General features: G+C 40.0%; 1 protein-coding gene across 2 annotated transcripts in view; it reads right to left on the bottom strand.

The window, feature by feature from the left end:
* RYK (receptor like tyrosine kinase) overlaps positions 1-22,759 on the bottom strand; it is a 57,517-nt gene that overhangs the window by 15,144 nt on the left and 19,614 nt on the right. The window contains exons 3-9 of one of the 2 annotated variants that reach the window (XM_083847777.1): positions 22,265-22,364; positions 20,891-21,025; positions 18,549-18,605; positions 17,032-17,176; positions 13,894-13,994; positions 10,959-11,093; positions 8,943-9,029 (exon numbers count right to left, since the gene is read on the bottom strand). In XM_083847777.1, coding sequence (XP_083703903.1) covers positions 8,943-9,029; positions 10,959-11,093; positions 13,894-13,994; positions 17,032-17,176; positions 18,549-18,605; positions 20,891-21,025; positions 22,265-22,364 — 760 coding nt within the window. The remainder of the gene's footprint in view (positions 1-8,942; positions 9,030-10,958; positions 11,094-13,893; positions 13,995-17,031; positions 17,177-18,548; positions 18,606-20,890; positions 21,026-22,264; positions 22,365-22,759) is intronic. The other variant, XM_083847778.1, reaches the window with a different exon arrangement.

Genomic DNA, 22,759 nt, shown 5'->3' with positions numbered 1-22,759 from the left:
TAGGACAAGAAGGGCCCAATTTTTGTAAGGTGCTCAAAAGCAAGACCAGAAGCGATTTAAGACAGATGATGTAGGTGCCTCCCAGAACTGTGAAGATGATCTTACCCTTGCTGTTACAAGGCAATGACTGGGAAAGTCTACCTTGGGGCACGGAGCAAGAACAGGCTAGGATTTCTGGAAGCTCTGATATGGCTACAAGTTTATCTCACACTATTACGTTATTTGTATACAGCCAGGCACAATGGGGCTCTTGGCACTGCCACTTTCATATATGAGGCTAATCTCCCCACACAATTCTGGCAAGCGTTTTATGTGCTGAGGCCCCTCCTGGTTCCTGGGGACAGAGCACCTACTTGCTTTTTACCCACTTCCAGGATCCCATCTGCGAAACTGTGCTTTAAATCCTCATTTACCAGCACTGTCAGTCACATGAATCATCATGACACAACTGACATGTTTACAGGGAGTTTTGCGATGACACTGAAATTGCACCTATTTGCTTGCTCCAAGACTGGGTGCTCCAGCAATGGCAGAGCATCATGCCGTGCGTTCACTGGGTGGTTGTACGTCAGGAAGAGTCGCTCCACACCTCAAATTACCCACCAGAGATGAAAAGCAGCAATTACTTGAATATTGCGCTGGGTTATCTGATTAGCTGGATGGCTTTCAAGAACAACATTTTAGGTCAGATCTTCCAGAATCACAAATTAGCAAATGCTGTATTACAGCTTCAGACTTCAGATCGCACCTCGGTCATTAAAATAAATTACTTCAGAGAGCAGGAAGGTAAAGAAAAAGCACAACGTAACCAAAGGTTTCAAAATTCAAACAAGATATTCCAGAGCCTTTCCATAGCCTACTACAGACAGCAACACACAGCAATTTCTTTCAGCATTCCTATCAGAAGTAGCTCCACAAAGCACAGCAGCTAGGCAATCAAGGCTTCCAGTGAACACGACTCCTGACAGCAGCATCTGAAAAGATACTTTACCTAAAGCTTTTCTCACTTTTGGACCCATCTGTGGTGTCTTATTCCTATGCCAACTTCCATCTGTCTCATTACAAGCTTGCACAGCAGACTTTCCCTAACATCAATGTATTTATACAATCCACTTTATATATGGCTATCTGTTTTCACACGGGTTGTACTACTTCAATTATCTTTCAAATTTGCAGGCTTTGCCAAACATACTGTGACAAAGTCCACTAGCTCAAGTTACTGAAGGGAGAAAAGCACGTGGGCAGGCACAGCGGTCCCACACTGTGTCCATAGGAACTGAGACTAGGAAATTAAAATCCTGACTGTAAATATTCAGCTTGAGGTGAGAAATGCTCCTACTATCAACACGTTCTTTTTAATTACTGCTGCTTCTGCAGAACAATTCATCACATAAAATTTCTCCCAAGGCAGAATTCAATCACAGTTCAAAGATTACACACATCTGAATACTGCTTTAACCCTTCTCAGCAAGTCTTTGGTTTTTGAAGAAATTGAACAATCAAAGACTATCCTGAGTTCACCTCTGTTGCGCTGGTAGACATTTTTAGAACTTGCCTTCAATAGGAGAATGAGCTGTTAAAGGAAGTTAGGAGCTATAAATCAAATCAAAATGAATGCAAGTAGTCACAATCCAATCTACTTTTTATAGGGGGAAGAGGACATACACGCACAAACACTGATGCTTTAAAACTTCAGGAGGTCCCAGCAGTGAGTGACAAGTTCAGATGTTGCTGGCATCTACCTTATCTGCCCACCACTGAAGTGAAGGGGTTAAAAAAAACTTTGCTCCTCTTCACAGTTCTCTTACAGGTGCAAGTCTGAGAGAGCTACAGAGCCATTCAGGTAAGGGCTGTACTTTCACACATCAGCTCTCTGCTTTACAAGGCAACCACTCATCGTACAGACCTCAAATACTCGATGTTAAAACAAACATCCATCCAACAACCCAAGGAGGCCACAGAGTAGGTCACCATGCTTAGTGTTGTTAGAATTCCAACACAGCAGGATTTCTCCTCCGATCTTAATAGCAAAGCTATTTCTAATGTTTGTTTCCATGCCACAACCACACATTTATTTTCCAAAGCAAGGCAGTTTACATTTTCAAATTCAAGCCCAATTTTAATGCATTCTGGAAGTGATTCAACACAACGCCACTAAAGTGGGGAATGCTGTTCTGGTTTTCTTACATTACAAATGTACACACAGATTTAAACCATAGAAAAGAGCGGAGCGAAGCATGATTTGGGAGTAGTGTTATTTGCCTACTTAACAGTGGAGGAACTTGGAGGCACAGCAGCATACAGCAACAAGTCAAAGGCTCTTTGCTCAGCAATCCGTTCAAATTAAATCAGAAAGTAAAAAATGAACCTGAAGTAGAACTGGGGAAGGAAGATAACTGCTTTAACGTTTCAGCGTCTGCTGAAAGGGCAGCAGCTAACAAAAGTGAAATACAAATTTACAAAGAGTTGAAACTAGTACTTAAGTGTACTTCGGATTATGAAAGGGCAATCTTTTCCTGCAGAAACATACAAAATAGCAAATATTTAAATTAAGACATTTAAGTGCAGCACTTTTTTTTAAAATGTAGATTGTACTCTTTAAGGTCTCTCAGTATACTTTCTTAATGAACTAGGACTGAATAACATACAGTACATTTTTATTTTTTTAGTCAACTTCCATGAATTTATTACTTTTCCCTAATTATTTAAATTCATGTATCCTCCCTCTATGATGAAATTTAAGAGAACTTCAAGAAGAAGCAGAACTCCTTTCTTAATTTTTTTTTGTTGTAAACTGTCTTTTAAAGAAGCAGGATCATGCACTCTGATTTTAGGACATTAAGTACTTTTTATTTATTTTCAGAAGATGTTTGTATGTGTGGTAAGGCATTTACAGAATGAACTTAAACTTGTAAATTTTAACAGTGTACTGCTTCCGAATGTAAAGTCAATGCAATTTTAAAATGGTACCTTGGGAACCACTGTGTACACTCGAGGTCGTGGTATACAGTACGCCCAATATGACGAAGCAGCTCTTCAACTTTGTTAAGGCAAAGCTTATTAAACATACAACTCATCTAATTATGCCTCTTGCTTTCCCCTGCTTTGCATGGTGTAAATTCTCAGGATCTTTCTTCTGACACTACCTAAATGTACAGAAGTAGTCCTAAAGGTCACCAAGCCAGGCCATAAATAGGCCCCAACAGGCATCACATGAATGAGGGCAGTAAAAGGTCTGTAAGCTATGGACAGTTAAGTCAGACTGGCTTCAACATACAACTTCACAGCTAGGGGTTTCCCCTTGTCTACACCACAGCACAAGCATGCACTGCTGACCTGTTGGACTCATCCTAAAGAAGCCTTGCATCCTACAAACACACTGAAGCCAGCAGTGGTCCTGAGATATACCAGCTGAATACCACTAGGCTCCTCCAAGGCTTCCACTGCAGAATCAAGATCCATACTGGGGATGTGTAGTACACTTTGAGTATCCACTCTTAACTAGTTAACAACACATAAAAACAAAAAACAAACAATAGCATAACGTTGGAATTGGCCAATGCTGCTGAAAAAGTCCTTTAGTGATCTACACTGACATGAACAAAACTCAAAGCTTTGCTGAAGTTAGTAGAATGATGGAGCCTGAAGAGTTAATCTTCACTTATGCTGTGACTTTGTTTCCAGTGCTTTTCATGGGTGGATTGTTTTCAAGCACTCCTTTCTTGTACAAAAGAAAAATTTTAAGTGGTTAGAAAAATGACACAGACGCAGTCAGGTTATCTTGAATAGCAAGATTGGTTGTTTTTAATAAAAATGTACCTTGGCCAGAATGTACTAAATGAGTCAAGGCTCTGCACAGCTCAAATTCACTGCGTGCGTTCCTGGAATAATACAATTCCATTTGTTCCTGAAATATTTTCTCCTTTGAACGAAAAGCACCATTAAACAATGTACTCTTTAAACCAAAATGCAAAACTGTGTGTTTCTATTCTGAGGTACAAGGGTCTAAAGATGCACAAGAAAGGCTATTTTGCACCATTATAAAGGCAAAAGGCAAAAGAGATCTCACAATCGCTGGCAAGAGATGCAATTCCAGCTCTGATAAACTGAGTTGAGTCCAACTGAGACAATTCCCAAAGTTTAGAGTGGTTGGAAACCACCTATCAGAAAGGAAACAAACATTACAACTACGTGAAATAGTTCTACTGCAGAGGAAAAAAACACAGTGAGGAAACTAGGTGGCAGTTAAGTCTCTCGTCTCCTCACCAAGAACCTATTCAGGTCCTGTTGATCCATGGATTCTGACATCCCAAATATAGTACAAGCACATGTTCTTGCTCTTACTGCTGACAACACATCCTTAATCTTCATGAATGACCATTTAAAGCAAAAAAGGAAGCGAGTTATCCATAGAGAAAGTCTGAACATGAAAGCAGCTGAAGCTTTCACAATGACGACCAGAAAATTAATGCAGTTAAACCATAAACTAACTAGAAAAGAACAACTAAGTGCAAGGCCAACATGAAGGATCTAGAGAAGGTATGAACAAATGACTTTTTGCCCTGGGCATGCAGTCTTCGTACTCCCAAAGTTATTAGAGCTTCCAGAAAGCTGCCTCTAGTTTTGCCAACCGATACTCATTTTTTCTTTTAAGCTCTCCTTTTTGGCACAGAGCACTCCACATAAGGGAAGACTGCGGCATCCAGACACGCTCTCAAATGTTAGATGATATAGCATTAAAAAAAACACATTATAAATTAGAGTATTTCATGAACATGCAGGTAGAAAGCTTTGTCACTATCCAGGGCATGTTACAACTTTTCTCTGGAGTGTACTACAGTTAAGCGAAAAAGAAATATTTTCTAAAGGATCTGGAGTGAACTTCTGGCACTCAGGGATGAATTTTGCCTTCAGACAATATCCTAGACACAGTGTTGAGATTTCAACAAGTGTCACCAAATCTGTAGTCCTATTACCTTTCAAGCCATGTAACAAGAAGTCACTGAATTACTCAAAAAGCAATTCAATCACTTCACAAATGCTTCAGATGAAAGACCCAAGACACACAAGAGTCCAATTCCAGTGACAAATTCTGTGACGTAAAAGAAATTAGTCAAATAATGCTGAACAAGCAAACACCTACCTATTTGCCTCCTGCACTGATGTTGCAGTACTAAGATCAAACTTGGCCTTTGAAAGTCTGACCTAATAGGTAATTCCCCACTTGAGAACATGGTGAACAACACATTCCTGGAAACTAATCACAGGCACTCTTTGAATGGCCTCTTTCACTTGAAGAGTATCTCAGAACAAAGGTAGGCAGGTCCAGACTTTCTTACTTTTTCTGTATTACCAATTTTCTTAACAGATAGTACTTGTTTTCTTGTCTGAAGCTAAGCTTAGAAAGATCAAGGTTTCTCAACTTCAGGTAGCACTGTTCTGTTTTACAGCAATCCACACCACAAGGCTAGAAGGTGAAAGAAAGGGGAAAAGGCTGCTGCTCTCACTGCCATAACCAGCATTTCTTTGCTTTTTGATCCTTTGGGTAACAGAATCAACGCTGGGGAGAGGTAAGAAAATAGGAAAGATGCAAACTTACAAGGCTGCAAAGATACTCTTTTCTGAACTGAAAACACTCACAGATCTGTTGTCAGATGAGCATGTCTGTCAGAATATTCATCTTCTCCTGGATATGAAATGAGAAAACCAACAGCACATTCTCCTGTCCACATTACTAGGATGTAACCCATCTTGAATGGTTATGGATTTTATAAAGCATTATTAATTGAAGAAGGAATGCAAGAAAGATACTCACTACGACATGCAGCTGCTGTCACATCTGTGGCATGAGCTTTCTTCACAGGTTTTCCCAATGAGAAGTATTCAGAAACCATTACCCAAGTGGCAAAATAACCCCTCGACAACTCCCTTAGTACAGCGGAGGTCTTCTCCTACAAGCCAACATACATTACCACGGCTCAAAGAGGCCTTCCAGGCACCCGTATACTGCTGGTTGGACATTCCTGGACACATCCAGAGGATAAATCACTTAATCCACTAGCTTTCCTACCCTGCACAATGCAAAGTTGCTGCAATTAATACAGCTTGCATTGGTGTCACCTGGTCACAAAGCTACTTGTGTGCCAATATGCTGGTCTTTCACTGGGGTCTGAAGGAACGTATCCAGTGACACAGCAGACAACTACACCAACTAAGGTCATGTCCACACGAAGTTTGAATACATTAAAGCTTTTTTTGTAAATTAGACTTACATCGTTTCTACTGTTCCTCTATAAGCATTAAGATGAGTCAGTGGGGCAACTTTTAAGCCTTTCCTTGCTGCCAATGCCAAAGAACCCAGCATGAAAATAGGAGACAAAGCTCCATCAGTTTCAGATGTTTCTTAAGGAGAATAGCATAAGAATATTGTAGACGCTAGCCTAGCCATGCTAACAAAATCTTTTCCACTTAACTGGAAGCTCTCTATTATTTTTTCTAAGAATATAAAATTCTAGTTTGGAAGCAAATTTACTTACTCTATTTGCCCTGTTCTGGTGTTCTCCTACCAAAGGGTCGTTGGCAATTCCTGATGTAAAGCTGCAGCAACTACCTTGATGCCTTAAGGTCCGACCCTGATGAGAAGAAAGATCTTTCCTCTCGGGAAGGGTATGGAACTGTTTACTCTTTGTACTTTCTTCACCACAGCACCAGCTAAAAGAATTTCAGTTCGCATTTTTCAGAAAGTCTGACACCCTCCCATACCATTTTTTGGTAATTGAGGGCATTACTGGACTTTATCAACCTCAGAGTGTACTGCTGGGAAGAACAAGATAGCAGTTCCTGCTTTTTGTTCAGATGACTTGGTTCCACAGACAAAGCCTTTTTTCCTTGTTTCTTTTCCATAACCCTCAGGCTCCTTTTTTTGCCTTCAGCAAATGAAGTACTTAAGTTAGTTTAATAGCTCTCATACCCATCTCACTTTTGTGGTCCTGCCTTACTCCTGCGTTTGTGCCAAAACAGAAGTGTGTGTGTGGCCACAGAATGAACTAGATCAAGGAAAAATCAGGTTAATAGAGAATTTGTGCAGTTTTTTTTCCCCTCAAGCAGATCAAATTCCTAACTTAGTACATGACCCAGCTGCACACACAGCTATCACGGCCAGAGTACGAAGAGGAAGCTGCTTAATATTAGCACTGCAAATGCAATGCAGTAAGGAGAAGGGATGTTTATAGTTATTTTCCTAGCAACGTTCTGCTGCCCAAACCAGTATTATTTCACAGGCAAGCATCAGCAGAATCTATTATAAACTTGTCCCTATAGATCCTTTTTAAAGCTGAGAAATTCGCTAACAATTACGTGAATACCGTTAGTCCCTTAAGACCATTCTCCAGTTCACTGCAGCCAGCAAGCAAAAAGCTTAAGGAAAAGCAGGCTATGTATTCTGTCAAAAACACAAGCCATTGCAATAGAGAAACGTGTTTAAGACTAGACCGGAAAGCCCATTTTGGTAAAGCAACTGGACAAGTGCTGATGGAAGGCAGCTAAATTAAGATGTGTTCTTGCAGATGATGTCTTGTCATTCAATTCTATGCCATAGAGAGTAAGCATGCTTGGTAGTGCTGTACAGATGTCACACTGCCCCAGCCCACAACAATTTTAGGTGTCACAGGAGTAGCGTTTGTTGATTCTGCATCTGCGCAGAGAAGAACCAAAGTAACACAGCAAAGGAGATCACAAGTTAAGGTAGTAATTGTGAACGATGCTGCAATTTAGACAGTCTTGTTCTTCACAGAGGAACACGAGACTCATGTGACAAGGGATATATATTTTTTTTGAAACTATATAAAAAAAGCAAAACAACAGCCAGAACTGTTTGGTAGGGAAGGGCACACAGAAAAACAAGAAGAAATTAGCAAAAGTTCCCAAGATACTGGAAAGAAGCATAATTTTCTTTTAATTGAGGATGTTACATTGCTTCTTGCTAAAAATCATTTAAAATGCTTGCCTTTTACAAGGGGAACATTATTTTTGTTATGCCAAAAACAAAGCCAAAGACAACTTCAGTAGTCAGGAGTAGTCAGCTACCACAATCCTGCTAAGCAGTAAGTTCCAAGATCCTCCAAAGGGTGGCACATCTACTTCTGCAGAAGTCCTATCTGGCTTCAGCAGGTAAGAAAAATGCTACAGAATGAAAGTGTACCACCTCAGAGGCACTCCCAAAGAAATAACAGAAATATCTTGTAATTATGAGAGTAACTGGCACTCCAAATCTTAAAATAAAGAATTAAAGACTTTGTGAAATGAAAAACCAACAGCAGTAATATACCCAATGTAAATAACAAACATCCCAGATTAATAGACAGAGAAGACGCTGGACACAATACACAGAACGTAGGTAATACACTTTCCATCTATACTTACCTCATTTCCAAAGCCTACCAATCATGATTTAAATCACTGAACATATTTCTTGAACAAAAATGCTGTATTTGTAAAAATTCCATTCTAAATGATAATTCTCATGCTTTAGCTGCAAAGTTTAAGGCTGACAGAAACCATGCCTTATCTTCTGTACAGCCATCCATGTTCATAAGAGATGTTAGGATGCATAAGGAGTGCCTTTTCAGCAATTGGGAGGCGAGGGGAAGGCTGTAGGTGGAAATAACTGTAAAAATCTTTTTTCCCCTGGCATGGAACAAAGAGAATTACTAAACTAAAGTATCCAAGATGCAGTAACCAAAGGCAGTGGTGAACACACACATTCTTCTTCCATATAAGATTTCTGTTCTCTGTCTGGCAACAACATCCAAATTGATTTTGATTTTTAAGCAGCTTCCTTTTGAATTCTTTTTCTTAATTTTTTTTTTAAAGATGGATTTGTTACACTCAGTATGTACCACAGTCCAAACAACTGGACACACACACCCTTTATGTAAACATACCTTTAACAGTTTTGACAAAAACTTGTTTCTCTTTACTAGGGTCTTTCTCCTCTATTAGAATTCCATGGAAAATGCGCCCAAATGTGCCTATGAAGAAAAGAAAGTAGTAAGTACTATGCAGTTAAAACACTTTGATAACATTGACAGAATTTAATACTTATTCAGAAAACACTGCCTTAAAACATATCAGCCGTAGCAGATACTTTTGAATAATGGAAGGTAAACCACAATACTTGAATGCCCTATTAAATCAATAGAACTACTGACAATAAATAACCCAACCACAGCTACACCAGCAAGAGTTGGATCCAGAACTGTATGTAGTAGATGCTGAAAGCTTTAGATAATTTGAGAGGAAAATATAAAAAGAAAAGCCAGGAGTGAACCAATGACAGCAACAGAATCCATTTAATTTAAGCATCAGTATTGATGATGGGTCTATTTGTCGCAATTCACAGTCCCCATAAACTGCCTGCACTAAAACTTCCAGCTCCATCCTTCTCTCACACAACTAGTTAGGAATTCTCTGGTCAAAACATTCCTCAGAGACACCATTTTTATTTTATTTTTTTTAAATGTTCACAGAGAAGTACTGGATTCAAACAAACCAGTACACATGGAACAGACTGAAAAAACAGTATCACATTATTCAAATGTTTCACCTCCGCTGGAAGGTTTTTTTTGTTTGTTTTATTTTGGTTTTTCCAGTCTCTAACATTTTTCCATTCACATATTTTAACAAAGACATTGCAGGAAGAAAAGCTACGTTAAACAGCTGGAGTAAGAACAATCCCAGTGTGGTAACACACACAGAATTAATGCTTTATACAGACCGGGTTAGTGACACTTTCTGATCATGTTATTATGATGGCACCAATGTGTACATCACCTTCAGGCCTCCGTTACATCCCTTTCCCATTAATTTGCCCTGTTTGATTAGGCTGAAAAATCTTCCGCAGGGATTGCCTTAGCCTGGCTGTACATCTCCCAGAATAAAGTATGGCTATCTTCTGGATCCTAAATAGTTTTCAGGGACAGTGCAGTAATTTCTATCATCTACCATGTGACTGCAAACCAACTCTGCGAGATAGCTGTGACACCAACTCAGCTTGTGATTACACTTCCAGTCATCAGATAGCTCCGAACATTACAGCTACAGGCAAGAAACAATATACAGAAGCACAAGACACATCCTTCACCTGCACAAAGCTTACTGCAGAACCATTGGATTGAGAACAACGCTACTTCCTAAAAATGGAAAAGCATTCTCCTGTTGTTTTTCAGAGGGGGATGCAAAGCACTTAGCAGTTCTGCCTATAAGGGATCAGTATCTCAGATCTCTAGCTTTGGAAAATTTGGTTTCTCATCAGGTTACAGGGACACAGACTTGGAAGTTGCAGTGGCAACAACTAGTGGCAAAACCCCTAAATATTGAAGTCTATTTCCTAAATGCAACATCAACAAGAACCTATTATTGCTGCATATGAACACTTCTGATACGAACATTAAACAAGATCAAAAAAGGGTCATCAAATTTTTCATAATATAGCTGTTATTTGCCTCTGTAGATTAGATGTCCATAGTAGAAGCTGTTAAGTGGAGACTGACTGAATTTAGATGACAGTGGCATTTTTTTCCCCTTAAATGAAGTTATCTGTCAGTTTACAGAAAAGAATTTTTGCCACCTACAGCATCAGCGTCAACTGATTACCTCACTCCTTAGCCATCTCACCCTTTCATTTATTTTTCTTTCTTAAAGAACCAGATTATTAAACACAGACAACCTGAAATATTTACTTTGCACAATTAGTCGCTCCCCTGTTCTAACGAATTCTGGAAGCTGCTTCCCCACACCCCACACACCCCAAATACAAACATTATCCATCATTCTTTACCTCCACCAAAGTCATAAAGACCTGAGACATCACCCGTGATTAATTTCAGAAAAATCTAGCTATAAAAAATACAGATATACCCCATATTGTAACCAACAAGTGTCCCGAGTCCTTTCAATACCTTCTTGGAGCACATCTTTTAGAGTTATCCTCTCCCTGGAGATGGCTATGTCCTTCACTTTAGCTTTTGCTTCCATTAGAGTGACACTTTTAAGATCATTCTTCTCTATCCGTAACGTAGGATAACCTGAGGAGCCAGCAGAGCCAAACAAACCAATATAAATACCCTTATTATAAGACCACAAGCACATTGCTTCACCTCAGCACCACCTACAGGTACAAAGACATGCAAGCAGTGTGTACTTAATGTTACGCAGAGCATTAAACAACAACAAAAAAGCGGGAGAAGCCACGTGAACGTAATAATCTCTGAAGAAAAGAAAAATCACACAAATTCTATACAGTGCCGTGCAACCAAGTCTCTTTATTTATTAACACCAGGTAAATAAAGCTCCTTCTTGCATACTGAAGCTGATTAACACAACATTGCACTTCCCTGCCAGTAGGGAAGTAAAGACTGAGGTTGGAGACTGCTGGAAGACTTGGTGGCAGCAGGAAAACACCTTACCCCAACACTGGAGCAGGAATACAACCAGAAATATCAGTGCCCTCTTCTGGGCATAAGAGGCCTGACTGTTTTTTCATGATTAAGACTATGAATTATTAGAGAGAAAGCCTGAGAGTCACTTTGACAATAAATTTTAAGTTTAAATGTCACTGAATGCAAGGTTAAAATGACTGTGGAAGGTCTAACAGTGATCTTCCTGTTCATTTTCTGCATCCAACCCTTTTTCTCATATTCATTTTCACCGTTCCCTATGTTTCTGGGGGTGTTCCCCCACCCCTAAAAGACAAGACATTCTGAAGCAGTGCAGATTGAACACACTAAGCAAACAGGTGCCATTACAGCTGTTTCCACACGTATCTGGGTGAGGAGAGTTTAATCATCAATAAGGACCTGGTTTGTAGGCTACCTTGCTTTGTAGTCTTCCGTTTTGCATGAGGCTCATTGATGAGTTTCCAAGAATCATTTTAACTAAACAGTGCCACTTAGAGGGCCAACCTAAAAACCTGAGGTTGATAGCACATCAACAGCATGGTTTCTTCCAAACTATGTGGAAAGGAAATTTTTAATAGATGCATTTCTCTTAATGCTTCTACCATATAAAGTTTCCAGGCAGCTTTCTACAAAGAGAAGATGAACTCAGATGACAAAAATCTCTTGTTTCAGGAGGTAATTCACTCAATTTAGAAGAAAGCCAAGACTTTCCGAAAGCTGCAGGAGTTCAGTCCTAGGTAAACACCTGCTTCCACACCTGGGCAGGAAACAGGAAGACACTAGGGTTGAACAGTAATTGTGATACTCATGCACTGCTCCCTTGTGATTTCGGATGGTTAGTATCACTACTAAGTGCAGTCAGAAGAAAAATGGGAGAGATTTTTGGGTCTTATTAGTTGCTTAAAAAAACAATCAAGCCATTAATCATTGTTTTTAACCTAGCTCCAAAGGATAAACATTAGAATGTATAAAGGATAGACATTGACATTTCTACTTATCAGATTGCTGAAAAAAGACTCTTTGGGTTATTAATACAAAACTCTTGAGCATTAGAGGATAGAGAATCATTGGTGTCAGCAGATGACAACAGAAGCCACTTCCCAAAAAGATCTCAAGGGCCACAGTACAATTTCAGCTTGGCAATTTCTACTCTACTAAAAAAAAAAAAACAGCCAACTGAGATTAACAGAGACTGCTCGCTCCTCCTGCTGGGCCCCCCATTTTTCCCCTCACTTTTTACCATAAACCCTTACCTTACTTCAGGTCTTTTTAAAGTAGGCTCTAGCAGAAATTTGAGCCAATTTAGCCTGGGCTACCTTCAGATCTTTTAAAGCAGGCCCTCTAGCAGTGCTTTGAGCCAATTTAGTCTGGACTAAGTCCTGCTCTCTTTCAGTGTTCAGTCACGCAGACCCATACCCCCCCAAGCACCAATACCAGCACTCATACAGGTAGGCTATGTGCCAGCTCAAAGAAAGTGCCCAAGTCAACGAAAAGCCAGTCACTCTGCAAAAGCGGTCAGAAGAGATCAGTGTGCATGCACAAGGGACAAGGCAAATGCTCACGGTCAGTCCAGCCTTAGATGAGACTGACCTGCACACCCAGTGCTGCATCAATTCCTCCTTATCTCAGGAAGGTCCCTTCACTAGAACTATGCTATATGGGGTACCTCTCCTCTAGAGATGAGGGACAATAACTGCAGAAGTAAGGACTCGGCAAATAAATATTGTTAGGAATTAGAGTTAGCATAGAACACAGCTCATATCAGTTCATTGCAGAGCATATAAACCACTTCACCCTTCTTTTTAATTAGCTGCTCGCTCTCTATTTCTCTACGGAAATAGTTTTTTTTTCCCCGTATTCTTTCAAGCAAAGCTGTTAAAAAGGAGACATGAATATATAACCCTTGTCAAGTTTTTCTGCCCCGTTCTTTTCCTTTGCAAGTTGCAGCAACAGGGCGAAAAGAATAAAATAACCATCAGGAGTCAATGACATCGCTTGCTTTGGTCTCCAGTCAGTAACAAGTGGTCAGGCTAAGGCTATTCGGATCCTTCCTTACTGTTATCTCTGCCAGATCTATCCCAACCCAGCCAGCTTCTTTCCAGCACTAAGAAAGCAGATGCTTCAGACACTGGAGCAGCCTTTCTCACTGACAGATCTACATGCAGGGAGAATATCCCATTGACCCAAAGGCAGTATCACACTCACGTGATGAATCCTGTGTCCCAGATCTTATGGAGTCCTCAATCTTGACTATGACGTGGCTAGATAAAACCACACACCATGAACTCAAAAGAGACAAACTAACAGAGACAGGAGATTTTTCCTGCTCTTCTGTTTCTGTATTTGTGAATACAGTCTCAGTGTGACCCTACCACTAATACTCCAGCTGTGTCCAAGACACTCTTTTGCAAGGCTCTGTAATTAGATTAACACTTACTGGTTACTGGCGTTGCGTTGTTTGGCGTATCAGCTCTCAAGTACTGTGTTGTCTGCGTGGAAGGTTGGGATAAACCTTGGGAGCTACTGCTGTCACTAATGCTGTTTCAAAAACAAAAATAGACATGAACACAACTGCTTGATACTGTAATAAATACAAAATTAATGTATCAAATTAAATACAGAAGATTTTTCAGACTGGACTTTGGACAAATGGCCTTTTTAAAGTTTCTCACTAGCCTACTTTGTCATTCCTCACTCATCACCCGTCTTTCCTCTTCCTACAACAGTCCTACAATGAGATTTTTGGGGGGTAGAAGGACCACAGCTGCACACAGTATTCAACAAACACGCAAACTTAAGATGTAGTTAAATGTTTCTTGCCTTATCCACAAGACAAAATACTACCAAAAAAGTTATTGTATCTGCAACGGACTAAGAACAGGTAAGAAACCCTGCAGGCAAAGGCAGTACCCATTACTATCTCAGTTGGTAAGGCTGGAACAAGCTTCCTGATCTCCCTCGCAAGCACACACAAACATGTCCCCACACACGCTCCTTTCTGAGACTTAAAAACTTCTCCACTACTGCCAACACAGTTAGCAGAACAAAGAACAGATTGCTTTTGGGTATAACTCTCTCTGGCCACATAGTTAACATTTATTTGCTTTTGGGGCTGCTCTTGAGCGCTGAGCTAGCAGTGCTAGCTGTCCTTGTAGGATTTTTTGGGCATATTTGGTGATGCCCTCAAGGCCCACTGTTAAGTTTTTGAAGCAGGACTTCCTTTAAAGAAGCCCATTTCTCCCCACTGTACCATAATCACAGATGCACCTACTAATTTTTGCTGTTGTTAGAAAAGAAACTAATTCTCACAATACAAAATACCTGGCTTACTGAAGATCCAGACCAGCTATAAAACTCAAGATTTTTTTTTTTAAAGTTATTGCCACACTCATTGTCTTCGAGGCATATGATTCCAGCATATTTTTTAGGACAAGGTTAAAAGCCACAGATGATGGTCTAGCTATTCCACCTTAACTTCCTTTAGTTTTTGAAAGAATATTCTCTGGTGCTGGCAACTTATTACCACTCATTTTAACTTTTTGTGCTATCTTCAAAGCTCCCCATTGTGATTCATGCTCCAGCAAGTCCCCCAGAAGGAAGCATTCTGCCATGGTCACCACATTAAACACCAACACAGAACTTGAGCTTTGTTTTCCTGCTATGGCTTTATCTTCCCTGAAAACTCCTTTTGTAACTTGATCACCTAATAGCTGTACCGATTTCTCTGGCTGGCTTCCTGCTGCAGGCAAGTCTGAAAAAAGAATCATTTGTTTTATGCCTGTTGCAAGTTTGAGAAACAACTTTTTTTGGTTGGCTTTACTCTGGTTTTAGGTTTAACTTGTTTGTCTTTATGATCTTAAATCTTCTCACTTGCACAAAATTTCAGCTTTTTGAAAGATGCCTTCTTGCTTTTAGTAACGCCCATTATCCTGCTGTTAAGCCATGCCAACTTTCCTTGGCACTTTTTCAAGTGCCTTTGATAGGAGGTATGGAAGCATTTGCACTGAACTTTCAATACAATGTTCTCAAATAGTCCATATGCAGCCCATAAACCCAGCTGCGTTTGTAGCTTCTATTTAACAATCATTCTCATTTTTATTTAGTTCTGCCTTTTGAAATTAAGAGCAATAGCAGTGGGGTTTTCATTCTCTTTTGCTCCTGGGACATTGTTAACCCTAATGACATTATCATCGTTGATTCAGAACCTCTTTACAGAGCCATTTTGAGCTTGTTATTTAAAAACAAATCAAAAGTTGTTTATTCTCTCACACATTCCTTGGCTAGCCTTTCCATCAAGCAGCCATTGATCACATCTATTACTAATGCAAGACAGTTTAAATTAAAACACTAAAGCAGTTTCTCAGCCAAGCACTGAAACGTCACTTTGCAGGGTCTTTGCTGGCTCTTGTGCACCCTGCAAAAATCAAGTATGATGGAGTGGAGAGTAATGCTGCTAGACTGAGACTGAGTCTCTCAAAAATTCTTCGATGAGTATATTCACACGCTCTAAATTTAATGCTTTTCCTTTATGAAGCAAAGGAAGCTGCACATCCTTTAACAACTTCTACTGATTAAAAAACCTTAGACAATTTAGGAACAAATGAATTGAGGAAAGCTGACACTAAGAAATAGTCTTCCGGTACTGTTACCACTTAGCACACCGGATCCCCCCCAAAACCAAGTGGTCTGGAAACACAGAAGGAGTAAAGACTGAAAGAAAAACAGGCCAGCATCTGTCTGAGCCAGAGGACAAGCTAGCCTGAGAGACCGTAGGCAGCAACAAAAACCATTCAAGGTTATCTTTTCAACAGTGCTGACCACCTACATTCCCAACTGCATTTTTGAAGTGTTCAGTTTCAAAACCCTTGGCTCCTTAACAGTTGCATCCAATGCAGATTGTTCACATAGCCTCCAAGAGAGCTTCAGTCCACCTGCTTTCCTCTTCAATATTTAACCCCTGCTCAGCAAAACCCCACTCAATACATGAAAAAAGGAAAGGACATGTCAACTGTATTGCCCTTGGGGCTGACATTACAAGTCCTCCTCTCGTGCACGTGCCATTTTGGTTTAACTGGATTGATAACCCATTTGGAAGAGAGACACATTTTCAGTTTTGTAACCAACCACTTGTAATCTCCAAACTTTACCCTAGGGCCAAACTGAACATTGGTAAATCAATTAAAATAGAGAAGGCTGAAGTTCAAGCTCCTGCAGAAGTCAGTGAAAAAACAAATATTCTCAGTGTGCCCAGATATCAATCAAGTTTTCCTTCAATCCTGACAATCGGCAGAGGTCTGATTCTGTCCAAATTTCCCCAGTGGACATCATCCACACAACTATTCTGGCAAAAACCTGACAGCCACAAGCCTCCAGACCATAACCAACAGAGCATCTTCAACTGCTGCTTTTCTGGAGTACAGCACTCACCACAACTCTGCAGAGGCAGTCACTGCTGCAGGCCGACATTGAGAGCAGAAATTGCAAGCCACTACAGAAGACTCATTTGGAGGCCAGAACTCCCACAAGTCTGGGAGTTCTGTCCCAAAAAATGGCCTTGGAAACCTTGAATACATACCTGTCATCCAACTCTATCCTTTTCATACTGTGGAGATGCAAGACAGCTAGTATGATTGCCACCAGGAATATAACAGCACAGCACACGCCTACGCTGATGTAGAACACGCGGGTAGAAGTGGTGGGAGCTGCATTTACAGGATCAACTGAAACACAAAGGTGAAAAGTTACTGAACCTTTCTCAGAAAAAGCAACTAGCGTGCTGACATGGTAGGACAGCAGCACTGTTCCCAGACTAGCCCCAAGTGTCCCCACCACCCAGGTCCAGCAAGAATAGGGAGATGAAGCCAGCACAGAGGCAGACTGCAGTACCCCTCAAATGGGTGGTTCCTGCAGCTGCAAGGCAAGGCACAGGCCAGTGATCACTCAATGCCTCCAATTATTTGCTGGGAAAAAAGGAAGGTTCCTACAGAATGATAAAAGCTGGCCAGCAACCTCCTAAAATGGCCTTGTTGGTGCTGCAGGCCCAGCCCCACACAATCCTTTGACTCTCCTCCATGGCTCCCATGCTGCAAACACAGGAGCACAGTCAAAGCCAGCCTCCAGCTCAGCTAAGCCCAGACACAGCAAGTGGCACCGACTTGCTAGGTGGGGCTGGAAAAGCAGGATTTGCCTATCTGGACAGCAAGGCATATACCTATACAGTAAAATAAAGTGAGATTAGTGCCTAGATGTGCTGGTGGTGCTTGCTCATTGACCAAACATGGCAGAGCACACAAGTTCACCTTCTCCTTCTGATTTTGGGGTATGATGGGTGGTATGTGGATCCCTGAGCCACAACTTAACACAGCCAGCAGGGGCTAGCTAGTTAACCCTCCTTCTCAGAAGGCTCTCAACTGCACAAAGCTTTAGGGCAAAATTCTGCCACTGCACCATGGGTGCAACACAGTGCAAAGGGACTGGAAGCAGGAGGTGGCAGGTCTCGGCTTGGCTGCTTTATCATCAGGGGGTCCTGAGTAACCCCAGCCACCCGCAGGTTACAATGTGCTGTTGTGGAGAACAACTGCCCTGCAAGAGGCAGTGGGTGGTGAAGGGAAAACCAAGCAACTCTCTGCTGCTTTCAAAAAGCATTTTGGGAGAAGCATTTACATTTTGGGTTCCACAAAGGCTGAGCACAGCCTGTCAATGGTATTTCCAGGTAGAAGTGGAGTGAGAGTAAAGGAAACCACCTAATTCTATTCATTCGATTCTGACAAGTCAAAACAGCAAACCAGACAAGTCCTGAAGTCAAAAAGATAGATCAGAGTCATGTATGGGAAAACAGAGCCCCCAAGACACGATTTTTAAAAAAAAGTTGTTACAATAGTAGGAACAGTAGTTCTTCACTAGAATATATTCCCAGCTAAAGTTACCACATAAACCCCAGTAAAATACCAGGTTTAGCAGAAACACCTGGGGAGCGTGTTCATAGGGAAGGCTGTAGAAACAAAGACCATCACAAGTTTCTGTAGAAACAAAGACCATCACAAGTTTTTCATTTGTTCACGCTTTGAGTACCTGGTACACTCAGTTACTTACAGATAGCCTTGCTGGTATTTTTGTCAGATGTTGGAGATTTTACTTCTGGTTCAAGCTCTAAACATATGAGAAAAAACTGTTAAGTTTGGCACACATTTATTACTAAAGTCCTTCAAAAAAAAGTCAATTGCCTATTTCTTGAAAAACAGATCTGTTTTTCTGAACAGGCAAGTTGGCTTAAGGGCTACGGTTATTTCTAGATTTCCATTTTTAAACACCTAACCACTGTATAAATAAAAAAATCACCAGACTTCAAGACACATAGGTAAGATATGTCATCACTAACATGCATGCCCACTGAGGCCATGTCTGAACCCACTGGATCTACCTACTTAAACCCTTTGGCTTGTCTGCAAAGTCCAAAGCAGCAGATAGTAGAAAAAGCAGGTGCAGAGTAAGTGTGCATACATACAGTCACAAAAAAAAACTCATGGAATTGGTTACTATAGGATACGAAATCATTTATTAATTGAATGTTCGATGAATACTACTCAGACTCTAACGCAACTCACCCAGGAAGAAGTTAAGAAATGCAGCCCTGAGCACCTTGCCTTCTCATCTGATGCTGGAATCATGAGTGTTTAAAACTGAAGGATGAAATTTAAATACTCAAAAAAAAGGTAAAAGAATAAAAGCCAAAAGGACAATGCTTGGGTTCTGAGGTGAAAATGGTCCTTTAGGAAGGGGATATATCTTCATTACACTTACTACTGGTCTCTCTAATATAGGAGGGGCAAACCAAGGGAAAGCAAGCTGTGGAGGTGACTTCAGATGAACCTCACTGAGGTTTCACATGCGTCTGAGGCAGTATCATGGATTTCTGTGACTGCAAAAGCCCAGACGCACTTGCACATCCCCCTTCCTTCTCCTAGCTGCAAAGAGCTCCCGCCTCCCCAGTACAGTCCCCTTCCGACTCCTTGGTGAGCTAGTTCAGCCTGATAAACTTGTCAAAAAGTACATCAAGCAAAAGGAAAAAAGATCTGAGAGTTTTGCTTTTGCTTTTTTTTTTTTTTAAACCTTAGGAGGAAGTATTAGGAATGCCTTGAGCAAAACCACTAGCAAGTTCCTGCATATTGTTAACTTAAGCACTAAATTAAATTAGAAATCCCCAGATGCTGTATACCACTCCACATACAACTTTCAAAAAAGCCATTGACATGATTATGAACCCACAGAAACATGATCTTTGTAAGAATTATTTCTGCATAATTTAAGAAGTGGCTCTACTTCCCACACCCTGATGCTGGTGCAGTACCTACGGAAACCCCCTCAACTCACTTAGCAGCTCAGTAAGGTATGAATGCATACACAGTCTACATTTCCCCCACTTACAACATCTGAAAAAGTACCTAAGAAAATATGAACTAAAGGTAAATTTTCTGTCTTAAACAGTATCGGAAAGATCTCCATTTCTACTAGAAAGAGATACACTTTGAATTAAAAATGATTTTGTCATAACATCAGTACAAGGAGCACGGGTATCGGTGTTACGTGGTAAAAAGCCACACATGCTCTTTCATACACATTTTGCAAAAGTGCATCTGTGGACATTCAGACTCCAGGGAAGTTAGGTCTGAAACCTAACTACTGTCCTCAAAGGCTCTACGTAAACTGAACAGTGCTGAGAGGAGCGTGTAAATAGAGGTGGCCATGCTCAAACTCTGCCTGAGGACAGGAAACAGCAGCCATTTTTAAGGAGACTACAGCACTCCAGATTCTCAAAAATAATCTTCTTTTGATGCCTATGAAAATACTTCCAGGAAGCAGCAACAGGAGATAACAACAATTCAAGAATAAATTGTGCTTGCAGATTCTTAAGTCAAAACCCAGGAAAGTCAATCTGGGATTCCTGAAGCCTGCGTTATCAATCTACCTAGATCATTTTGTACTCAAAGTCTGAAAGACTAACATCTGGTCACATTTATTAAGTAGTTAGTTTTAAGTTTATCTCAGTTTATAAATTAGATTTGGGTGTTAATTTTTAGAAAACTTTGAATATTCAGAGTACTGCAGGTTTGAAGAATCTAATTGCTTCCTTCCAAGTAAAACAGAGAAAGTATATATATATATATATATATTTTTTTTTTTTTTTGCTATAGATGTGAGAAGATCACTCAGTGCAGCCCAGCACTTAAGGGAACTTGTTCATTCATCAGCTTCTGCTTCTACCAACCGTACACATTTTTCTCTGGAAGTCAAAACGTTACTTGGTTTCTTCCTGTCCTCTACACAATTCACTCTCATGGATTGTTACACTTGTCCTTGGTCATGTATCTTCCCACACCTTTTTCCTATCCTGCTTTAACACTAAAAACCATTGAATATTTGAAACAGTGTCTTACTTTTGTAGCACATTTTCCTCCGTTTGAAATTTAAAACTGTGATGTTTTTGGATGAATTTATTGTCAAGTTGAGCTGCATCAGTATTGTGACCTCAGAGTCAAGTCTGCCAGTGCAGGAGAGTTCGACACGAAACACTGCAAGCATACAACAAACAGGCATTACAATTAAGTTTAAGCACATTTCAGACATCATGGTGAAAGAATATTAAACACATAGGGGTCTTTATAAACGCTGTTTAATGTACATTTTGTAAAAATTTTCTATTAATAAAACATGCTATTTTAGTGTATGTCTTGTAATTTCTGTAATTTCTGACAACTGTGAAAGCATTAAGTAGTGTAATTTTAAATAAATTTCCTTATGTGAGCCACATTAAAGTTTACACGTTACTAAAATTATAGCTGGAGGTAAATGGAGGTAAACCACTAGCCTTCCCACTAGCTTTGGAGTGCTCACAATATAAAACTGCATTAGAGCAGAAACACAGAAATTTCCATTTCCCTTGCCGCTTTCTCAAACACCGTGAAGGTTAGCTTTTTCTACAACAGTTAAGTTTAAATATTTTGGTCTCTGCAAATCTGACTGGAATCAAAGCTTAAACTAATTGGACAGTATTTACTTTCTAGCTTACATAGCAACATTATTGATGCCAGCAGAGCAGACACAACAAGTCTAATTCCCTAGTCTCTGCCTTCACAAAGAAGTGGTACAAAGCCAAAACATCAAAACATGTATTTTGTTCCCATTTGTGTATCTAACAGAGCACAAGGCAGCGAGGAACCATAACTGAATGATCAAGGAACATCAAGGAGCAATGATCATTTGTGCACTTTCTGAAACAAACACATTTGTTTCTAGTACAAATTCTACAGAGCAGCTAATACATATTCAAAATAGTTTTATTGACTTTAAACTTACCATAAACACTAACACGTTAACAACTTCCACACGTCTTGAAATTATGTCTCTGTAGACTAGCAAAGTTAAAAGCTGTTGTTTTTTTTTGAAGTCCATGCAATTGCTAATTATTATTGTTGAAATGAAATTTGTGCGCACATGGATGCATATAAATACATACATATATATACACACACGTGTGCATGTGTCTATAAACACAAAAAATGTGTTTTTATTTCAAGGAAGATCTTCATCCTCCACTACACAACGGGAAAAACATTACTCTCACACTAGCAGCCACAATGTATAATACCCTTTCAGCAATGTCATGACTGTTGCAGAAGACCTGTAAGCTTATAACGTTTAACAGAGAAAGGTTATGGTCTTATGCAACACTACACACACTTTGGAAAAAAACAAGTACCATCAGAAAGCACTAGCAGTACATGTCCGGGGGCGTGGGGTGATCTGTTTACCTGAGAGGGTGCGAGGAACTTCTCCTTGTAAAGAAATGTTGGCCTGGGGCATAGCCATAGCCATGGGATTATCTACCTGAAATCCCAGTTTATACTCAACCTGTAACAACAGTTGGGAGATTGAAAACATGTAAAGAAATCTCTACAGTAGTAAAAAGAAATGCTGCATACCTTTTGATTAGTTTTCTTAATATTAAAAAAGCCTGTTTCTTATTTTTAGAAAATATTGGTGATTTTAAGTGCCCAAATTCAAGGTTTCTTATATGAAGTCTAAATATCAGACTCTTGACGGTTCAAATTAAGAAAGCCAGAAGAAAAGCCACTCTTGAAATAATTTCAAAAATTTTGGTCAGAAATTAAAGCACTGTATTAAAAAATAAATAAATAAAACCACTAACCTCACTCACTGATATTTTTACACTTGCTTGTTCAAAAGGCAATTTGTTAACACCACAGGAATTCAAAAAAATCCCACTCTTTTAGTCAGTTTTATAA

The sequence above is a fragment of the Anser anser genome, assembly GCF_964211835.1.
Source record: "Anser anser genome assembly, chromosome: 9".
Classification (NCBI taxonomy): domain Eukaryota; kingdom Metazoa; phylum Chordata; class Aves; order Anseriformes; family Anatidae; genus Anser; species Anser anser.
The sequence above is the reverse complement of the archived record's forward strand: the minus strand, read 5'-3'. Positions and strand labels throughout refer to the sequence as shown.